Consider the following 19848-nt stretch of genomic DNA (forward strand, 5'->3'; position numbering starts at 1 on the left):
CCTCTCTCTCTCCCTCTCTCTCTCTCTCTCTCTCTCACTTCGTGGATGAACTGCTGAGTCAAGAGTGAAATGTCAGAGGACACCTATGTTTGTTTGCAACAGCTTAGGTACCTAAAAAAACCACACACAAATACAAAAGGAAAACAAAAAAAGGCACGGTACAAGCTGCCAAGTCCTATTTACTTGCAAAGTTATGTCTTTGGTTGGCTAGTTATTTGAATCATGGTTTGCCTAATAAACTGTTCATAATAAACATGAGCAAATCTTTGAGAGAAAGAGAAAGAGAGCACACAGCAGTTTAAAATAGTGACTTGAAAGAAGGCTGAGAAATCTTTATTCTTTGTCATGTCTTTGGTCAAAGCAGCTCTTAACTATTAAATCCACCTACTTAACTGTAAAGTAGGTAATGCACTTTTGTAAGTAGTTGCTACATGATAGAAATGAGACACTTCACTGGGCCATAGAGATAGATTCAATTTTGGAAGTAAAAAAATTAAGTACCAGGTTTCTGATTCATTTGGTTGTGGTTCAAATCAGCTGTAGATCTCAATGTATTTCCAATCAAAGTACCTTTACAATGCATCAGCTTATTTGAGTGAACTGTCAGGAATAGATTTCAGACTGTCAGGAAATGTTATCCATGTTACACTAGCATCCTATGTACTTAAAACCATGAAATTAGAGCTAGGGAAACGTATATCTATGACATGTACAGGGTTGTATTGCAGTTCATCTTTCATGGTGATTCTGTGTATATATTATTTCATTGTCAGAACAAACAACAGAATTATAGGTGTCAGATTTTTATTTAGGTAATTGCATTTTATTTAGGTAATTGTAGGAAAAATATTCACTAGGAACAAACAGATGGTTTTTTTTTTTTATCTTACATTATTTCATCTGTTGAGATCCAACATCTTGGGAATTGAATCAGCTCTTCTTTACATACCTTCTTCTGTTATAGCCACCTCAATATATATTTAAAATCATTTCCTAAATTCAGGACTATATTAGTCTAGTTAACTTAAGGTTGCAGCAATTCAGATCTTGATACATTATTATGTCAGAAATTAATTATAAACATAACATTAAATTTTAGTTTCGTAAAGGTTTTTTTTTTAAAAAGTATTTTGTCATCACCACTATCTGCACTCTTAATTTGTTGATATAAAGAAAAAAAATAAACAAGTGAACAATTAAATTAAATTTATATTTTATCTTTTTCTTATTCTCTTTCATAGATGAAATAACTGGAAAAATACAAATAAATAAAGAAATTAGATGAATAAATAATAAAAGCACCAGCTAGACTATTAGTGACATTTGTTGTTGTTGTTGTTGTGTGTGTATGCATGTATGTATATGCATGTGTGTATAAGTGTGTGTAAAACTGTCCTTTAAAATAACCTAAGTTTCTTTTTGTAATGAGAGAGAAAAATTTCTGAGTAAATACAATTTTAAAATGATTGACATGTTGGTATTTAAATCTAAATTTTAAATAAACAAAACTGAAAGTTTGTGTGTGTACACAGGGTAGGATGGGGGCTAATTAAAATATATTTTCTAATTACCTGATTTATTAATATCTTGTATGTGTTACTAAATATAGATTTAAATTGCCAAAATACTCTTGTGGAAATAAATAGATATTAATGCTGGATTAAGTATCTCATATGTAATTGCCATTCCTTTTTTAAAATCTAGTTAGTTGACATTTAAAAGTCCACCTGCTTAAACAGAATGTCAGTCTATCATATGATATGGCCCCCTCCACACACACATGCATGCATGCACACCTGTGACCAAAACTCATTTTTCAGTGGAGTGGTCTGAAGCAGCATGACATGAATGTGTCCTTCAGTCTGACAATTGAACTCATGACCCATAGAACCCAACAACTCAAAAACTCTATGCTATATGCCTTCAGGGTATTGGTACAACTCTGTCAGAATGATGATGGTAGATGGTAGGATCAATAAAGAATCAGACAAAACAGTGATATGTCACACAGCTGGTAGATTGTCATATCCCATTCATTGTTCTAAGTTTGAACTGTTCCACAGATGACATTGACTTTCATCCAATTTGTCTCAATAAAAGAAGCCTCTCTCAAGTACTGGTGAAGAGTTAAGCTACTATCTTCCCCATCTACAAAATCTGTGGATTTTGTCTTTAACCCTTTAGCATTTAAACTGGCCATATCTAGCTCAAATATACTACCTGTTTTATGTTCAGATTGGCCAGTTCCAACTTCTCACACCTACTTTATAATGTTATTCTAAAAATAAACAGCCACATCATTGAAATCTTGAAGCTAGAAGGTAATGCATAATTAATTCAAAACAATGTGAATAAATAAGCATTACATTTGACAGATTTGAATCTTATCTGAATGTTAAAGCATTAAGTTAAAAATCATTATTATGAGTACTGTTACATCACTGAATTCTGGGATTTCTTTGACAGCATTGGCATCAAGCCTCAAATGTTGGGTAATGAATATAATTAGGCAAATCACATCTAATCATTTCTGTCAATCCCAGAAGGATGAAAGGCAGAGTAGACTTATACAGAACTTGAAATCAGTATGTAAAAGAAGTCTTAACTAAAATCCTCAAAACATTTTGTCTAATGCTCTAAGGATTCTGCTAAACCACCACCCTAATGGTGTTACTCAATATTCCTGGCTAATATCTCCATATTTCTGACAATATTTATTCATTTCTTGCAGGTTTTTTTTTATTTACTGCAATTTTACCCAGTAAAGAAAGAAAAAAAAATTAGTGAGGTTTAAAAAAAGTAGGTTAGTTTCTTTTTCCTGTTAGAATAAGAAGTTATGAATGACACATCTGCATTGCTTGTGTAATGTCAATGTTGTTATATGAATACTATTTCTACCATGATAACTTTATGGCACCAATGAAATAGTAAGATATGGGAACCTTTAATATGTGATGGAAGAAACAAATTATTAAGTCTTCTGAAGAAGTGTTGAAGGCGGCAATTTTGCAAGGGAGGCATATCAGGATAAAGGGCAAAGACATAAATAGAATCTGAGACATTTTTTGTCTTGTAGTCTACAATTTTACTATCTTGATGGACAGTAATATTTATTGATTGTTTTGTCACAAGAATTAAAATATATTCAATTATCTGTGAGTCTCAATAATTTTTTTATCACTTCTAGCACTTCAGTGACTTGAAAGAATGAAAGACAAAGTTGGTGCTAGTAAGATTTGAATTCACAACGTAAATGACAATGACCAAATACCAAGGCTTTACAAATTCTTTTATTTCTGTCCTCTTAAGAACAGTAATCCTCCGCCTACCATCTCATCATCATTATCTTCATTTTGCATCTAATTTTCTATGCTGGCATGAGTTGGATGAATTTTATGAGGCAATTTTTAGTTGCCTTTGACAAATCATAGGGACATGGTGTACCTATCCTATAATGGAGGTATGCACAGGATATGGATAATGAAGTTGTAAATGATTTAATTCTGGGAATCTTTACAATTGTTTTGGATTGTGTGTGTGTGTATGAGAGCAGGGATGAGGTACAGATCAGCAATTAGACAAAATAACTTGTTGGTTGTTACCACCACAGTTATGTGGGTAACTTGTATTATGACACTTAAATATGTCTTGTCTCTTTGTGAATGTTGTTCTCTGCTTAAAACTTATGTAAGTTAGCACAAAAATTTGGCAACTTGAACTATTACTATTTTTGGCCTATTTAGATCTTTTCTGGTACTCTCTTGTTAAGCATTGGTTAAGTATCTTTTAGATATTGATATATTTCATGTCTAGCTTTTATATATCCACGTTTCTTTTTTTCCCCCTCTTACCTATGGTTGGTACATGTCTTTGATAATGTTTTATGATTGAAATTCAAGGTAGAATTACTTTATTGTTACTGGTGCTCTTAGGAGAGAGTCATGAACTCCATTGCTTCACATTCCCTTTTACATATTTCATAATCTTGTTATATTATTTATATATAAAAAAAAAAAAACTGCCATGAATTGTGAAATCTTGAATATAAATTGACTGTTAAAAGTTTGTTGAAAACATTATTAAATTCTGAATAACACAAGGAATATTTTCTCATTCATTAAAAACAAAACAGACCATCAAATGTTAAAACAAATGATTCTGGTATTAATTAAAGCATGTTTCTTTTTTCTCATCAAAGTTATAATTATACTTATTTTTGCATTTACTATAGGATTGGTAAAATTTTGAATTTATTTTGAAGTACAATTTTTTCTATCAAAATTATTGTTTTTCTTTTTTTAAACTACTTGGTATCAGATCTAATTATTTACAATATATTTTATGTTACACTAACACGCTATTCAAAATTGTTCTCTTCTCCATAGTTTACACTTGATAGAAATAACCAAGAGCAAATATGTTAAGACCAAAACTGAATATACAATCTTATTCTGATTTTTATAATTATACAAGATTTTTCACATAGCGATAACTGTATTTTTCAAATGAGTAATATGTGCAGTTTGGTGGAAGGAACTGTCATATCACAGTCCTGGAAATACCTTAAAATAATCAAGAAACTAGGATTTAACATTATCCAAAATAGTGTTTATACTAGTTAAGCCATCTGTAATTAATAAATTTGAGTTTTAAACCCAAATTCATTAGTGACCATATATACTCATGTATAGGTCAACTTTGAGACTAATTTTTAAACCTGTGTGGTGGATTGACTACACTCCAAGTCTACAGTTATTCTCTAGGCTCAAAATATTTTCATTTTTGAAAGAATATCTACATAATATTTGACTTCCACCTCAGTTATTAACTTAAAAATTGATCTTCAAAAGTATTAACCTATGCATGAATATATATATATATATATATATATATATATATATATATACTGGCTAATTGAATGTTTATGATATCATATATATGAAAATAATAAATAAGCAAAATATGTTTGATACTGTACATGAACATAGTAAATGGTTTTAAAGATAAGTAATTGATTTAATCTCTATTACTGTTGATCCTAACCAGAATAAATGGCTTAAGAACAAAATTAAGAATTTGCTATATTTATCTGTAAGCAATTTTAGTTATATATTAATCATATAGAATCTCCTCTGAGCTGCTAAGCTCTCTATAAGAGTGCAGTTCTTATCAGTTTCAAAGAGCCAGATGTATAACATTAGTTTTTGTCTAACTGATAATATTACATATACCACATAACATTTACTAACTCTGGGAAGTTATTTCCAGTGAGTGGATTTTTTTTTAAAACAAAACTGAAAAGTGGAAATAAATTTTAGATAAATGCATGTTTAAAAGAAGGAATCGGATAAAATGTGTGGTATGTGACCTGGGAAGTGGCGCATGTTATTGATAAAAGAGAAGAGAAATGGATATGATGTGTTGTTTAACCTGAGACCTGTGCTGTGATCAAAGGTGTGCTAGCCATGATCATACTATTTTATTTTCAAACATAGTATATTTAGGACTACATTATCTTTCAGCCTTGCCTTGTTTAAAACAGTAGCATGGGACTTGAAGAATATTTGACTACTATTTGTTGTAGTTTGAGCGATCTTGTAGAGGTTAGAGGGTATGACGGGCATTTTAAATGTGACACAGAACAAGGAAGTAGTAAAAAGATGATGGAAAAGCAATTCATCAGTGTTCTATAGATTTGAGGCATTTTATGGCTGGTTTACTTCCCCATTAGAGAGTGGTTCATTAAACTGTTTTAGTAGTTAGTTTAACAATAAGCTACTGCATATACTTGAATATAAATAACAAAATTGTTAGACCAGAATTATAGGCTAACTTTGAAGGGTCAAATATTATATTGATTCTACTGTTGAGGCACTGAAATTCAAAGTACATTCCAAATTGATGTATCAGTAGCAGAACTTCAAATAATTTCTTAAATGAACAAAATGGGTGGAGGAGAGAAAAACTAAATAAACTACAGAATTATATTGGTAAATATATATATCATCTAACTTATATAAGAAATATTGTGATGTAAGATAGCAAATTGGCAGAGTTGTTAGTGTTAGATAGAATACTTTTTGCTATTTGTTTTGACTCTCTGTGCACTGAGTTCACATTCCACTAAAGTTTACTTTGTTTTGTAACTCTTTGGGGATGATTAAAAAAAAAAAAGTACCGGTTCAGAATGAAACTGTTAAAGTTGGTCAAAATGCTTTACAGTATCTTGCATTCTGACAGCAACACCTGGGATGACACTATTACCAAGTTGTATCAATCTAAGTTAGTGGATTTTCCTTTAAACATCAATGGAATGCAGAGGAAGATTTGCATTCATGGGCAACAGCTAGTCTTCTTCAAAACACCATAAACACGCCTGAACATACTTATGCAGATACAAGCTCCACATCGACTGCTGGAGGCCCTACGTGATGATGTGATGTATTTTCTATCACATTAATTATAATAGTTATTGTAATAGGAGAGTATTGTAGTTCGCTTGAAGCATTGTGTATTGTTTGTAAAGAGTAAAAAGTTTAGGAAGGTATAACAATGCAATATAGAACAAAAAATGGACTGTATACCTGTAGAAATTCTAATTCTGAAATATCATCGGACTACAGTTTACCAAGTTACAACAGGTATACAGTCCATTTTTTGTTCTATATTGCTTTATTATACCTTCCTAAACTTTTTAGTTATTGTAATGTTTCCTTGATGATAAAAGTGAGAAATCCCTAATGTAATGTTTCAGTAAATTGTACATTAAAATGTATAATTCCTCAACTAGTAAATGTAGATCTGTTACCTATTAAAAATTAGTTTTGACTTTTACATGAAATACATGAAGAATTCGAAATTTTTAAACCCTTAAAAACCAGCTGATATTTGCATAAGTTCAACTTTTGAGTTTATACAGTATATATTTTGTTGATTAATCAACTAATCATTAATAGCTTAAGTATTTCTTTATTACCAGCCATAGCCATGTAATTTGATTTCATCTGTAATTTAGAGAATATTTTGAGATAATTGCTTTAAATTCTTGGTTGAAGAAAAAATATTTGCACTTGGTAAAATCACATTTGAATTAAGTAGTTGAGAAATGGCCAACTTGGCATGAAATTTCTTCATTAATGTTTTGATTCCAATAGAGAATGTTTTGACTAGTTTTGGCTATACATTTTTGTTTTCCAAAATGTTTACATTGAAATGGTTAATTTTATGCAAGTATAAAGAAAAAAAACCATACTTAAACAAAACTGCTCTTGTATTTTTAATTAATCTCAAAACAGCCATTATGAGGATTTTTTTTTTTTCCTGTATAATTTAGAAACTAAATTTTTAAAAGTATTTTCATATATTTTTCTCTAATTTAGAAAATATTGTAAAAAGAAGTGAAAATCAGTTAAAAGAAATTATTTGTTATGAAAGAAATAATAGTAATTGCAAATAAAGTATTACATGATTTTTAAACATCTAATTTATTTTTAATTCAAAAAGTAGTTTAAAGTGAAATAAAAATCCTTTTATTATTATACATTTTAAATTCTTTTTAATTAACTTTAAAAGCATTTAAGTGTAAAGTAATACTCATTAGTTTTATTATTATTATTATTATTATTATTATTATTATTATAAGGAAAATATTTGGGAGTGAATATTCATTTTTAAACATTAAATGTGTTTGTGTAATTTAGTAAATATTTGAAAATTTAGGAATGTACAATTACATAATTATACTAACTGTTATCCTAATTACTTGCCTGATCTAATCTTTTCAGAAATATAATATACCAGTAGTTAACAACTATGCTGTGGCGCCACACCATTCTGGTGTCTACCCTGTACATGAACCACTCTATGAAGCCTGGCACAAAGTATGGAATATCACAGTGTCTAGTACAGAAGAATATTTACACTTGAGACCTGCAAGGCGAAGAAGAGGATTTTTCTATCGGGGTATTAAGGTAAACAAAAATTAGAAATAGCTTGTCATATAATTCTTTTCACTTAGCAGTGGAGTGATATTGTTGTTGAGTCCCAAGTCAGCCCTGGCAGGATCAATAGTGTTGGATAAAATATCTTGTGACATTTGTTTCAATACTTAGGTTCTGAGATCAAATCCTACAAGTACTGCGACTTAATTTCACTGAACCTGGAAATGCAATAAAATAAAGTATCTTCCTTCTGACTAAAAGAATTATAAAATATAGAAACGTGAGGTATTTATTTCAGTATTGACAATACTACTGTCAGATTTCTAGAATATGACCCTTGCAGCCTTGTAGTTAATTTAACTCATAGAAGTTGTTGTGAAGTCATGTTGTTAAAGTGCATTTGTACTAAACACATTTGCAGTAACAGTTTACTATGAACAATGAATAAATGCAATAAAATAAAAACTCAGTGTAATTTTGAAAGAACTTTAACACAATGTGTCTGAGATGAGAACTGGCTGAATTGTGACCTTGCTAAGTTACATTCTATCAAAAGGATAAAAGTTTCAAAACTAAAAAAAATACTTTAACTTCAAGGATAACAAAATGGAAATTTAGCCCTTCATTTTCCATCAGTATTCATTTGTCATGCACTAGAATGATTATTATTGTTGTTGCTGTTTTGCATCTGGTTGGTCCTAATCAGGCAGACCTTTGATGAAAAGTGTTTTTGCTTTGTTCACTCTGCAATTTATTCTGACAGTTACTTTCTAAACTATATTATGCTAAGTATTAATTTCTTTTTTTAAATAGTGTGATATGAGAAACATTTAGCTTCAGTTTCTTGCAGGTTAAATAACCACATGAAGGCAATCTTGTTGGTTCATCACACACATACAGTTTTCTCATTCTATTTAAGAGCTTTCACATTCTGTATAAGAATATTTGCCCATTCTATATAAGAAACTATTCATATTATTAACTAATTTTAATTTAAAATCCAGAAAGAGATCACACTCAGTATGTCAGAAATTTTATGTGATTAGATTTCTCATCTCATCTTGTCCATAAAAATTATGAACTGGGGAGGTGGTAGTACACACCCTTGGTGGAGTCCAATGCCCGCATAGAATGGTTTTGATTTAGTACCTTTTATCTGAACACACATGCTAGGACATTCATTGGATCTCATCAGACCCAGTGTAGCCAGATCACATGATCTGTATTTATTTCTTATGACTAAGTCAGAGGATGCTGGCCTCTGAGAATGGTGGATGAAAATGAGAATGAAATCATGGCTTATCTGTTGCTCCAGTATGCCATATGCAATTATCCACAGACCTCACCTGAATTCTTGCTACAGGGTATCATAATCATCATTATCATATCATTTTCCATGCTGGCATGGGCTTAGCAAAACTTGATGAGACAATACACTGAGGCTGGATGGCCTTCCTGTCACCAACCCTTACTTAAGTAAAGTACTTATTCCTCTAGTCTTTTGCTTGATGAATCACTCAACTGATAAATATGTAGACTCTGCTAAAATCTTTCCAAAGTCTTGTTGTGTTAATGATGTGACTGATTAGATCTTCATCTTTGGTCAAATTGAATACAGTCTGTAGTTATCTATTCATTGACATCCAGTGGTTTATATTTGTGGTAATAATTATTTTGTACAGAAAAGGAATCAATTCTTTATGAGAATCTGAAATTAGGACTTCAATGAATAGTTTGTGTAATACTTTTTTAATTATGTTACAATGGATGTAATTAATCGATCATTGCACCACACCATTATCAGACCAAGAAATTATTAATAGCTTTTACTAAAATCATTTATTTACTGTTAAAGATTGTTATAAATATGGACATATTTTACTGTTTGTATGTAAACTGATTACTATATAATTGAATTTTAAACATTGTTCATGTGCATCTTTATTACATGCATCGCCTAACTGGCTCCTGTGCCGGTGACACGTAAAAAGCACCATTTGAGCATGGTCAATGCCAGTACCACCTGACTGGCTCTTGTGTCGGTGGTACGTAAAAAGCACCCACTACACTCTCGGAGTGGTTGGTGTTAGGAAGGGAATCCAGCTGTAGAAACTTTGCCAGATCAGATTGGAGCCTGGTGCAACCTTCTTGTTTGCCAGCCCTCAGTCAAACCGTCTAACCTATGCCAGCATGGCAAGCAGACATTAAACGACGATGATGATGATTGGCCAATCCTATGCAATAAACTGTTTTATTTGTTAGTGTTTACCCTATTAATAAAGTAATATTTGAAAGAATCCAGGAATAATGGATTAAATCACCACACTATTATCTGGTAGGTTTTCTCCCAAAGTTAACCAAGTAGTGTAAGTTAGTTTGCCATGAGAAAGAGCAGAGAATTTGTTTCAGGTAGGATCCTTCATTGAAAACATCACCTTTTTCCCCAGGTTGGACTACATCACTTTGACTAATATAACAGTGTCCATTACAGTTTGATATATTTTTAAGCAGTTCGATTTGTTTACTTATAACAATATTCATTCTATAATAAACTGTCTCATTTCATTAACTTATTTTTCCAACTTAGGTTCTTCCTCGCCAAACATGTGGGCTTTATACTCACAATCTCTTAATAGACAAATACCCAGGTGGTCGTGAAAAGCTAGATGCCAGCATTCGAGGGGGAGAACTCTTCCAGACATTTCTTTACAATAAGGTAAACACAGCACTTTTTAAAGATATTTTTGTTGTATTTAATAAATACTAAAATACATATATGTAGTTACATATAATCATATGAGTGTGCATAGATTAATATGTATGTACGTATGTGTAGATGTATGTGTATTTTAGCGTACGTGTGTATATGTGTTTGAGTACGTGTGTATGAGTGTGTACATGCATGCACATATCAGTATGTGTGTAGATATATGTATATATTATATATATATATGTATGTATGCACATATATATGTCTATGTATTAATAAAATTTTTTTATTTATTTTGAATTTTAACCTTTGTGAAAATAGTGACATATATGTGTAGATGGATAAGTGTGTATATATGTGAATACTTTAAGATTATATGTATATATCTGTGTGTGTGTGTACGTGTTTATATGATTGTATGTGCTTGTACATATGTATAGGTAGGTTTATATTTGCATGTATGTATCTAAGACATTCTATCCATTCACCGTTAGCTGTGTATTTTAAGAAACAAATATAATTTGTATCTGTAACTTATTTTATTTATAATATTTATTGGTCAGTTGCCTTACAAATAATAATATGTTGTCTCTATAATAGATAATATTTTCAATTCATTCCAGTTTTTCTGTCAGTTGTCTTATGAATAGTGTTATGAACATAATATATAATGCCTTTGATTTCATTTTTTAGTTAAAGCATTACATAACATAAACCATAGCAGAAAGATATTATAGATTTTTCACTTCTATATTCTTTAAATAGCTGGTTATAGATATCAGAAATGCTTTTATATGTACTATCATTGTTCAATGATCTTTGCAATTTATCTTTTGCTTTTCTGTAATGTATAGTATTGATATAGCAATTGCACCATAGAAGAGCTATTTTATTGACTTGAAAACACAAAAACTCTCAAATTCATTTTCTACTTATTTCTTAAGTTGGCAAAATTTTTATCACACACTGCAACCTCATCACTATACAATTCTACTACAACTTTGTCAGCGACCAGAACCTAGTGGTGCAGTGAAAATTTTGACACAGAAATAAAGTGAATTTAAACGGCTTTTCCGTATTTTTTTAATGGCTATACCAGCTCTTCCATGATGTAATGTCTTCAGTTTCAAAATATTGGTTTTGAATTGCTAGTTATTCATATGTTTATAATATTTTGTTGTAGGTCAACATCTTTATGACACACATGTGCAATTATGGCAGTGACAGGCTTGCTTTGTACACATTTGAAAGTGCAGTTAAATTTTTGCAATGTTGGACCAACTTACATTTACAAACAATTCCTCCACAAGAACTAGCTCAAGTTTATTTTTCCTCATATCCAGATGAATTAAACCCAATATGGGTGGTAAGTACAATTTGCTCTCTAATTACTTCATGTGCTGCAACCTACATTCTCCTGTTTCATCTAAACATTTCTATATACCATATTATTATCATCATCATCCTTTTTTCTTTCATCACATGGGTTGGCTAAATTTCACTGTATATCTTGCCATAAGCCATGGTTCTTTAGCTAACCTTCCACTATGGTTCTTTGTATTTATCTATAATTTTTTTTAAATTATAGGCTATTTTAATTTATTTTTCTTTCAAGCTTTGTTGTTTTCTTTTGCACAAAGCACATAATGCTATTTGCCTGACTCAAAGGAAAGGTTCTACACTTAATTTAGCATTGGAGGTTAGCAGTAGGTATAACTTTAATCAGTAAAAACAATTTTTTCAACAAAATTCATCTCATCCACGCTACAGTGGAAATATGGTGTCATCTGCTTGAAATTTTCTCTGGCAACATGTCCACACTTGCTTGGAAACGAGTGAGGTTGGTGACAAGAAGATCATCTAGCCATAGAAAGTCTACCTCAACAAATTTTGTCTGACCATGCAACCATACGTGGAAAAGGGAATATTTAAATGGTGGTGCTTATATATGCATGCATGCATGTGTGTGTGTGTAATTCCAACTTCTGAGGTTTGTATTTGCTTGTTTACGATGTCTACGGAAAGAACTTGCTGAGTGAAAAGAAACAATTACAAATTCCATTGCTCAAAAGCTGACTGAACAAAAATTTTATGCTTGGATATGTATTACTGTTTTTATACTTGTATGCACACACCTACCTATCAATCTACATACCTGAAAATTTACACTTTCTATTGTCAAGGCAGTTAGCGTTCATTATGTTGTCAAATACTGAGCTGTACCTGCAGTTAAACACAGACTTCTAGTTTATGAAATCAACTGAAGTTTGATTACAGTAGTGTATGTAGTTTCAAAGATGAGGAAGTTAAACTCCAATACTGCCATTGATACCTTTTACATAAATCACATTGCCTCTATCCATCTTAGTAAGACTTGCTTGACTAATTTAGCCAAAATTTGCTAACCTAATTTTCTCATATTATGCAAGTTTTCCAGTATTGTATTATAATAAAGGGCTGACTAAATAAAATAAATACAAGCTTCATCCTTCATCATCATTTAATGTCCATCTTCTATGCTGGCATGGGTTGAATGGTTTGACAGGAGCTAGTAAACCTGTAGACTGCACCAAGTTTCACTGTCTGCTTTGGCATGGTTTTATAGCTGGATGCCCTTCCTAACGCCAACCACTTTACAGAATGGGCTGGATACTTCTTTCATTTTTATTGCATATGTTTTGTGTGCATTTTTGGCTGGACATACTATTCTATGTACTTGAATTTACACAACTACTGAAATATATGCTAGGTCTTCTCGAACTGACACTTTATTCAATATATACTAGGTTGTCATGGACTGGCACTTTATTCAAAAGGAGTGTTAGCTCAGTTAATCAAAAAATTCATTAATTATGCTGTACTTCTGTTGTACACCAAAGAACAAGAGATAAACTCACAGTGATCTGTGGTGTGTTTGCAATTCCTATTCACCTAAGTTTTACTACATATGGTTAAGCATGAAGCTCAAATTGCTTCATAACTATTTATGTGGCATTGTGGAAAAGGGAGGAGGAAGAGAAATTAAACTTTACTAAACAAGAATATTTGTAATTTCAGCTGTTTCTTTCACCTATTTTCTCAAGATACTACATAATATTTGTATTTTAGTAACATACAGTATTTTAATATTTTAAAACTTCTACAAAGTCAATTACGTACTAATTTTTGCTATATCGAGTATGTTGAATGACCACACAAAAGTGATTCCTTGAGATTTTCCTTGTCTGAAGTGGGGAAAGAAAAAACACACTCAGTAATTTATATAGTCTCCATTTTAAAGCACAAAGAGTATTTGGCTATTATATTTCTTTTTTTGTTTTATTCTTAGAATCCTTGTCGAGATAAAAGACACTTGGCTATTTGGTCACCCAGAAAAGTATGCAATACCCTCCCTCATCTGATTGTTATTGGACCTCAGAAGACAGGTAAGTCTTGAAAAATGAACAACTACAGGAAATTTTAGGTATTACACTTACCTTTGAGTTCTCATATAAAGAACCATTGGTCTGTGTGTGTGATGTATATGACGTCCATATGTGTCTATATCACTTGTATAATATATAACTTCAATGGAAGAAGGCAACAAATATATAGTTTATTAAGAGGTGAAATAAGATTGTGATGTCTTGCTTAAGATAGTTTTAAGCTTTTTAAACATGTCCAACACAATGGTAAAGACAGAAAGATTATGTGGATGCAAGCTCTGTTTTGTTTTCTCATTAATAAAGGAAGAGGTGGCAAAAAATTCCCCTAATATTTTAGTGGAATGTGGGGTCAGCTAAGGACACTTGAGTGAATGAGCTGTAAAAAAGAAAATATTTAGCTACTCTTAGCAGTAATTTGTGTTTTATCTTTGTTTTTATTTCATCTTTCTTAAATATGTTATTGTTATAAAGTGTTCTTTATATTTGTTAACATCAATTATTGTAGATTGGCAGAATTATTAGAGCATCAGATAACACATCTTCTGGTATTTCTTCTGATGCCTTATATTCTGAGTTCAAATCCTCCTGAGGTCAACTTTGCTTTTCATTCATTTGCCATCATTAAAGTAGCAGTCAAAATTCTAGTGTCGGTGTTAATAACCCCTCCACCCAAAATGCTAGCTTTGTGTCTAAATTAGAAACAATTATTATTACTTTCATTATAACTGAAACGCAACCAATTTTGAACACCAAATACACGTAGATGAGGGCCTTACAATTGCCCATGGTTGCATGTGTTGTTCACACATATGATGCGGAATATGAACGTAAATAAATTAATTAAAAAGTCTCTATCTGATCTGATATAAACGAAATTGTTACAAACACATATGGACACACATACTTACATATAAGCACGAACACATAAGTGCGTGCACACATGAGCGTGCACACATACGAGCTTGCACACACTCACATGCTCATACCAAACAGTTTCGAAACAACGCCAGATCATACATTCAAAATAAATGGAAGTGGAGAGACAAGTTACTGAAGAGATTGCAAGAGTGCAATGAAATAATTTAACAAAAAACTATACAAAAAAACTATATAAATTAATAAAGGACTGAACCAGTGCGTGTGTTTATTACCGGCATAATGCCTCTCCCATGGTTTAATTGTACTTTTATTATATTTTTTAGCTAATAAATGTGTGCTGTCAAAAAGCATTTTAAAAGAAGCTGAAACTGGTATTTGATAAATACATCACCATAACATACATTCGATATACTTGATACGGAATGTTACAATAAGTCATATATTGCCAGATTAGGTTCTGATCGAAGCTTACTCAGCAAAAGTATAATTTGTCAATAATTGATACAGCATGCATTCTAAATACGCAATAACATCATTATGACATGTCCTATGTATAATACTGTTGTAGTGAAACATACATGACAATATACATATTTTATTCAATAAACGTTTTCTCCATATACCAAAACATATTTTTGAACTTGTAAAACAATGAAGTTCAGTGAAGACTAAATATTTTTGTTTTTTCTTTTGATTAGGTACTACTGCTATTTACACATTCCTGAATATGCACCCTTCAATACGAAGCAATGTGAAACAGCCTGTCATCTTTGAAGAACTCCATTTCTTCAGTAGTGATCAGTACTACAACAAAGGATTAGATTGGTGCGTTGCCTGTTTATTATTAGTCTTCTAGCAGTGCCAAATTAGGTTACTTGTATGTAGCACCTGATCAGTCCTGACTGGGCTGACCTATTACCAAAGAATTTCCATCTATGACTCTTTCTCATCATTGTCCAATGTGTCCTTCTTTCCCAAGGTGTTAGATATAATTTGAGACAGATTTTGTTGCTATTTCTAGCAGGTAAATCAACCATGTAGATGCACGTGATGAGATTTTACCTTTCAACCTTTCAAGGTAAAAAAAAAAAATACAAAAACAAATCCAAGGCAGTGGATTGGTGGAATTGTAAGTCAGACAGTGTAGCTTGCAGTATCTGTTCTGGCCCATTACATTCTGACAGCAGTTCCTGGTTGACACTGATGCCAAGCTACATCAACCCTAAGCGATGGCCTTTCCTTGGGCAAAATTGATGGGTGGAGAGAGGAGACTTGCAAGCTTGAGCATATCCAGTCTTTCAAAAAACTTTAACCGAGGCTTGTGCACACAGGTACAGACAGATGGTCAACTTTTAGAGAGGTCCTTGATTTTGCATTCTAATGGAAAAACCTGTTTGCACCTCAGAATAAGCAATTATTGTTGTCATTTCTACTTAAGCAGGAAAGTTGCTGATTATTTACTCGGTAGTAACTCTGGATATGCCATTGAATTCACATTCTGTTTGATTTGCTTAATGTATCAACCAGTTCTAGTATCCCACCTCTCCTTGAAAATGAGATTACAAGTTTTAAATACCTAAATGGCTAAATAAAATACCCACAGTAAACATGGGATAGCTAGAATTTGAAAATTTGAGCAATGAAATTTCAACTTATCAGACATAGCTATTGTTTCTGGGTAGTATTTATGGATCCTTAAAGGAGTTTGTTTCTATGTAAGTTAATCTAGTACTGTAGTTAAAGTAAAATTATATCGTAACCAATGTTTTTTGATTTCATTTTGTATAAAGTCTATTGCAGCATACTTAGTCCCTCTGGAGCTGACATAGATCCTTCAATTTTCTAACTGTATTACTGAAAAATAAACTGAGTTATAATGCAATTATTTTAATACATGTAATTCAGTGAAGGTTTACAAAGCAAAACACTGATTGTAATGTAATTTCTAAGTTAGAAATGCAAGTTATATGATATCAGACAATAGGATTTATACAAAATGGTTTGTGGAAAATTGTTCTCAAACTATACTGCCAAATCCAGCATATAATTTTTAATTTCAGGAATAAAAATAGATCAATATTGGGGATGGGCTTAGCTGTGATTAAGGAATTTACTTTGCAACCATGTGGTGGTCTCAGGTTCAATCACACTCTGTGGGACCTTGGGCAGATGTCTTCTGCCAAAGCCTTGGGTTAATCAAAGCTTGGTTAGAAACATTTGTGTTGACAGAAACCATGTAGAGGCTTACTGTCTGTATGTGTGTGTCATGTCGTGTTGATGAAGGATGACAAAATATTGGTATGTTGAACAAAAAAAAAACAGCAAAATTTGGTATTTCAGCCTGCCATGGTTGTTTCCCTTTATACCTAGTAGACTATTTCAGCATTCTCTAATGTTAATAAATTACATATCAAAGTACAAAAGTCAATATAATCAGCTAAAACTATCAAATGTAGAGCTCCAACATGGCCACATAAAAAAAAAAGGTATTTATGATTTTAATTTAGATAAATTTTTTTCTTGTTGCAGGTATATGAATGCCTTTAAACTAGATAACCCAAACCAAACAGATATAATATTCTTTGAAAAAACTGCTGCCTATTTTGATAATCCAATGGCACCAATGAGAATTGCTAGTTTAATTCCTGATGTAAAACTGGTTTTGATTCTCCTTGATCCTATTAAACGAGCATATTCTTGGTATCAGGTGAGTTAAATGAGGACCTTTTATTTTAAATGTACTGATGGCCATCAATTTATGTCACTGGCCCCTCTGAGATATTTTCTTCTAGTTTCTTTATCTTTTTATATTTAATAAATTATAAAGTCTGCACAGGTAATGTAGTGGTGGTCAATCAAATAACTGTTATCTATTTAAAAAAGAACATCTGTATACATTTAAGTAATTTTTGAAGAAGCAAGTACAGGCACGATCATGTTGATAAGAAATTACCTTCACTATGACTTGGTTTCAAGTTCAATTTCACTGCATAGCATATTGGGCAAATACCTTCTGCCTTACTCATGTGTAAACCCAAGCCCTTTCATTGATGTTGGGTAGAGATAACTCATGTGGAAGCTTGATGGATGGGTTGTACCTGTTCTTGGTTGGTTGACTTAACCTGTTGCCTGGTTTAACCACTACCTGGCCCTTAGGTACCTTTATATGAGTCCACTCTGTTTCCCTTCCTGGTCTCAGAAATCTTGCAAAAAATCATGTGTTGTCCTTCATCATCTGATTAATTTTAATGATTAATTTGTTTTATTAAATTACTGGCAGAATTATTACATAATGTAAAATACAACGTCATTCTTGTGTGGTTTTTGTCATTGTGGACTCCTTCTGATCCCTTATTTTTTTCTATATCTGTAGCATGCACGAGCCCACCAAAATCCAGCCTCTTTGAATTATACATTTTATGAGATAATCACAGCTGGAGAAGGAAGTCACAAAATTCAGCGAGATCTTCGGAATCGATGTCTGAATCCATCTCTGTATGCTCAACACTTAGAACGCTGGCTTGATTACTTCCATCCATCTCAGGTAAGAAGTTTTCTAGTTCCTTTTTATTAAAACATGAAACCCTTTTTTTTTGTTAATGTGGCTTGTCATCATTATCATCCTTGCATATGTTAAGTCCTCTGTTTGGACAAATGCCACAGTCTGATGTTTTCCTCATCCATATTTGGGTACTGAAGAATTTAACAAAATCTTTAATTTCAACTTCTGCACGGTCTTCTCCGTTTTTTCTGAACGTAGTATCCACTCTGTTAATTTGGTATTCCATTTATTGTCCTTTTTTCTAAACACCTACCTTGGACAAATAATATGCTTAAAGGATAAAAATCAGACTAGAGAAATTGAATGTTGAATTCAATTAGGATGGGCAGCCTTTGGTAAATTGAATCACATCATGAGCAGTAATTTACTCATATGTCTAAAAAGAAAGGTTTTCAACCAGTTTGTGCTGCTTACAATTACACATGCATCAGAAACATGGACTACCAAGAAAATCAGTGAAAATAAATTAAAAGCAACACAAAGAATCATGGAAAGGAGAATGCTGAAGATTAGCAAAATGGATAAGTGGAGAAACAACAGGATAAGAGTGGCAAAAAGTTTAACGGATAATATCGGAGGAAAAAAATGTAGCTCACTCAGATAAAATAAGGGAATCAAAATTGTTTTAACTGAATACAATCTTTTGGTTGTCATCATCTTCAGTAATAGCATCAAGGTCATTGATTTTTGTTTTTTGTTTTTTTTTCTTATTTACTGAACTGTATCAATATGACTGGAATGAAGAGATGTGTAAGATATTGAAACACTTGTTGTGATTCTGCAGTTTTGGGGCTGGAACTATTTGAAAATGAGCTGCGCCTTTCATTGTGCCTTCTTGAGCATTGTATCTTGTCTGCCAACAATTTTACCATCACAATGTTTTGCGAAATTCATGTTCCCTCTCTCCCACTTACTTGCACTCTTCCAACACTAACATGTCATGGGTTTTTCCTACTGATAAATTTGAACCCAGCATTGTGAAATTGACAAGTATCTTGTCAACAAGCTTAAGTAAATATTCATCAGTTAATTAAACTTTTTATTGTGAAAATCAGATATATCCTCTCAAAATTTCATTACTCGTAACTGTGGAAAGCAGTTTGATATACTGATCTATCTTTTGATGAGGAATGTCATATTCCAAACTACTTTTTTGTTGAGATATGTCAAGTTTATTGAGACAGCATGACTTGCAGACAATATCATTTCTATTTTTTGGTTGATATTCAACATCATTACTGGAATAACCATGAAATGTAATTTTGCAGTCAAAGGTTATGTATTTGAAGTCTGTAACAATGAATTCTACCTTTTCATAGTATCTGTTTGCAA

General features: G+C 31.9%; 1 protein-coding gene across 2 annotated transcripts in view; it reads left to right on the forward strand.

The window, feature by feature from the left end:
- The window catches only part of LOC106883670 (bifunctional heparan sulfate N-deacetylase/N-sulfotransferase), a 119830-nt gene that overhangs the window by 92002 nt on the left and 7980 nt on the right, over positions 1-19848 (forward strand). For both annotated transcript variants that reach the window (XM_014934769.2, XM_014934768.2), the window contains exons 5-11: positions 7785-7970; positions 10528-10656; positions 11834-12016; positions 13979-14075; positions 15653-15779; positions 17484-17661; positions 18328-18498. In XM_014934769.2, coding sequence (XP_014790255.1) covers positions 7785-7970; positions 10528-10656; positions 11834-12016; positions 13979-14075; positions 15653-15779; positions 17484-17661; positions 18328-18498 — 1071 coding nt within the window. The remainder of the gene's footprint in view (positions 1-7784; positions 7971-10527; positions 10657-11833; positions 12017-13978; positions 14076-15652; positions 15780-17483; positions 17662-18327; positions 18499-19848) is intronic.

This window comes from Octopus bimaculoides, chromosome 5 (genome assembly GCF_001194135.2).
Source record: "Octopus bimaculoides isolate UCB-OBI-ISO-001 chromosome 5, ASM119413v2, whole genome shotgun sequence".
In the NCBI taxonomy this organism is placed as follows: Eukaryota; Metazoa; Mollusca; class Cephalopoda; order Octopoda; family Octopodidae; genus Octopus; species Octopus bimaculoides.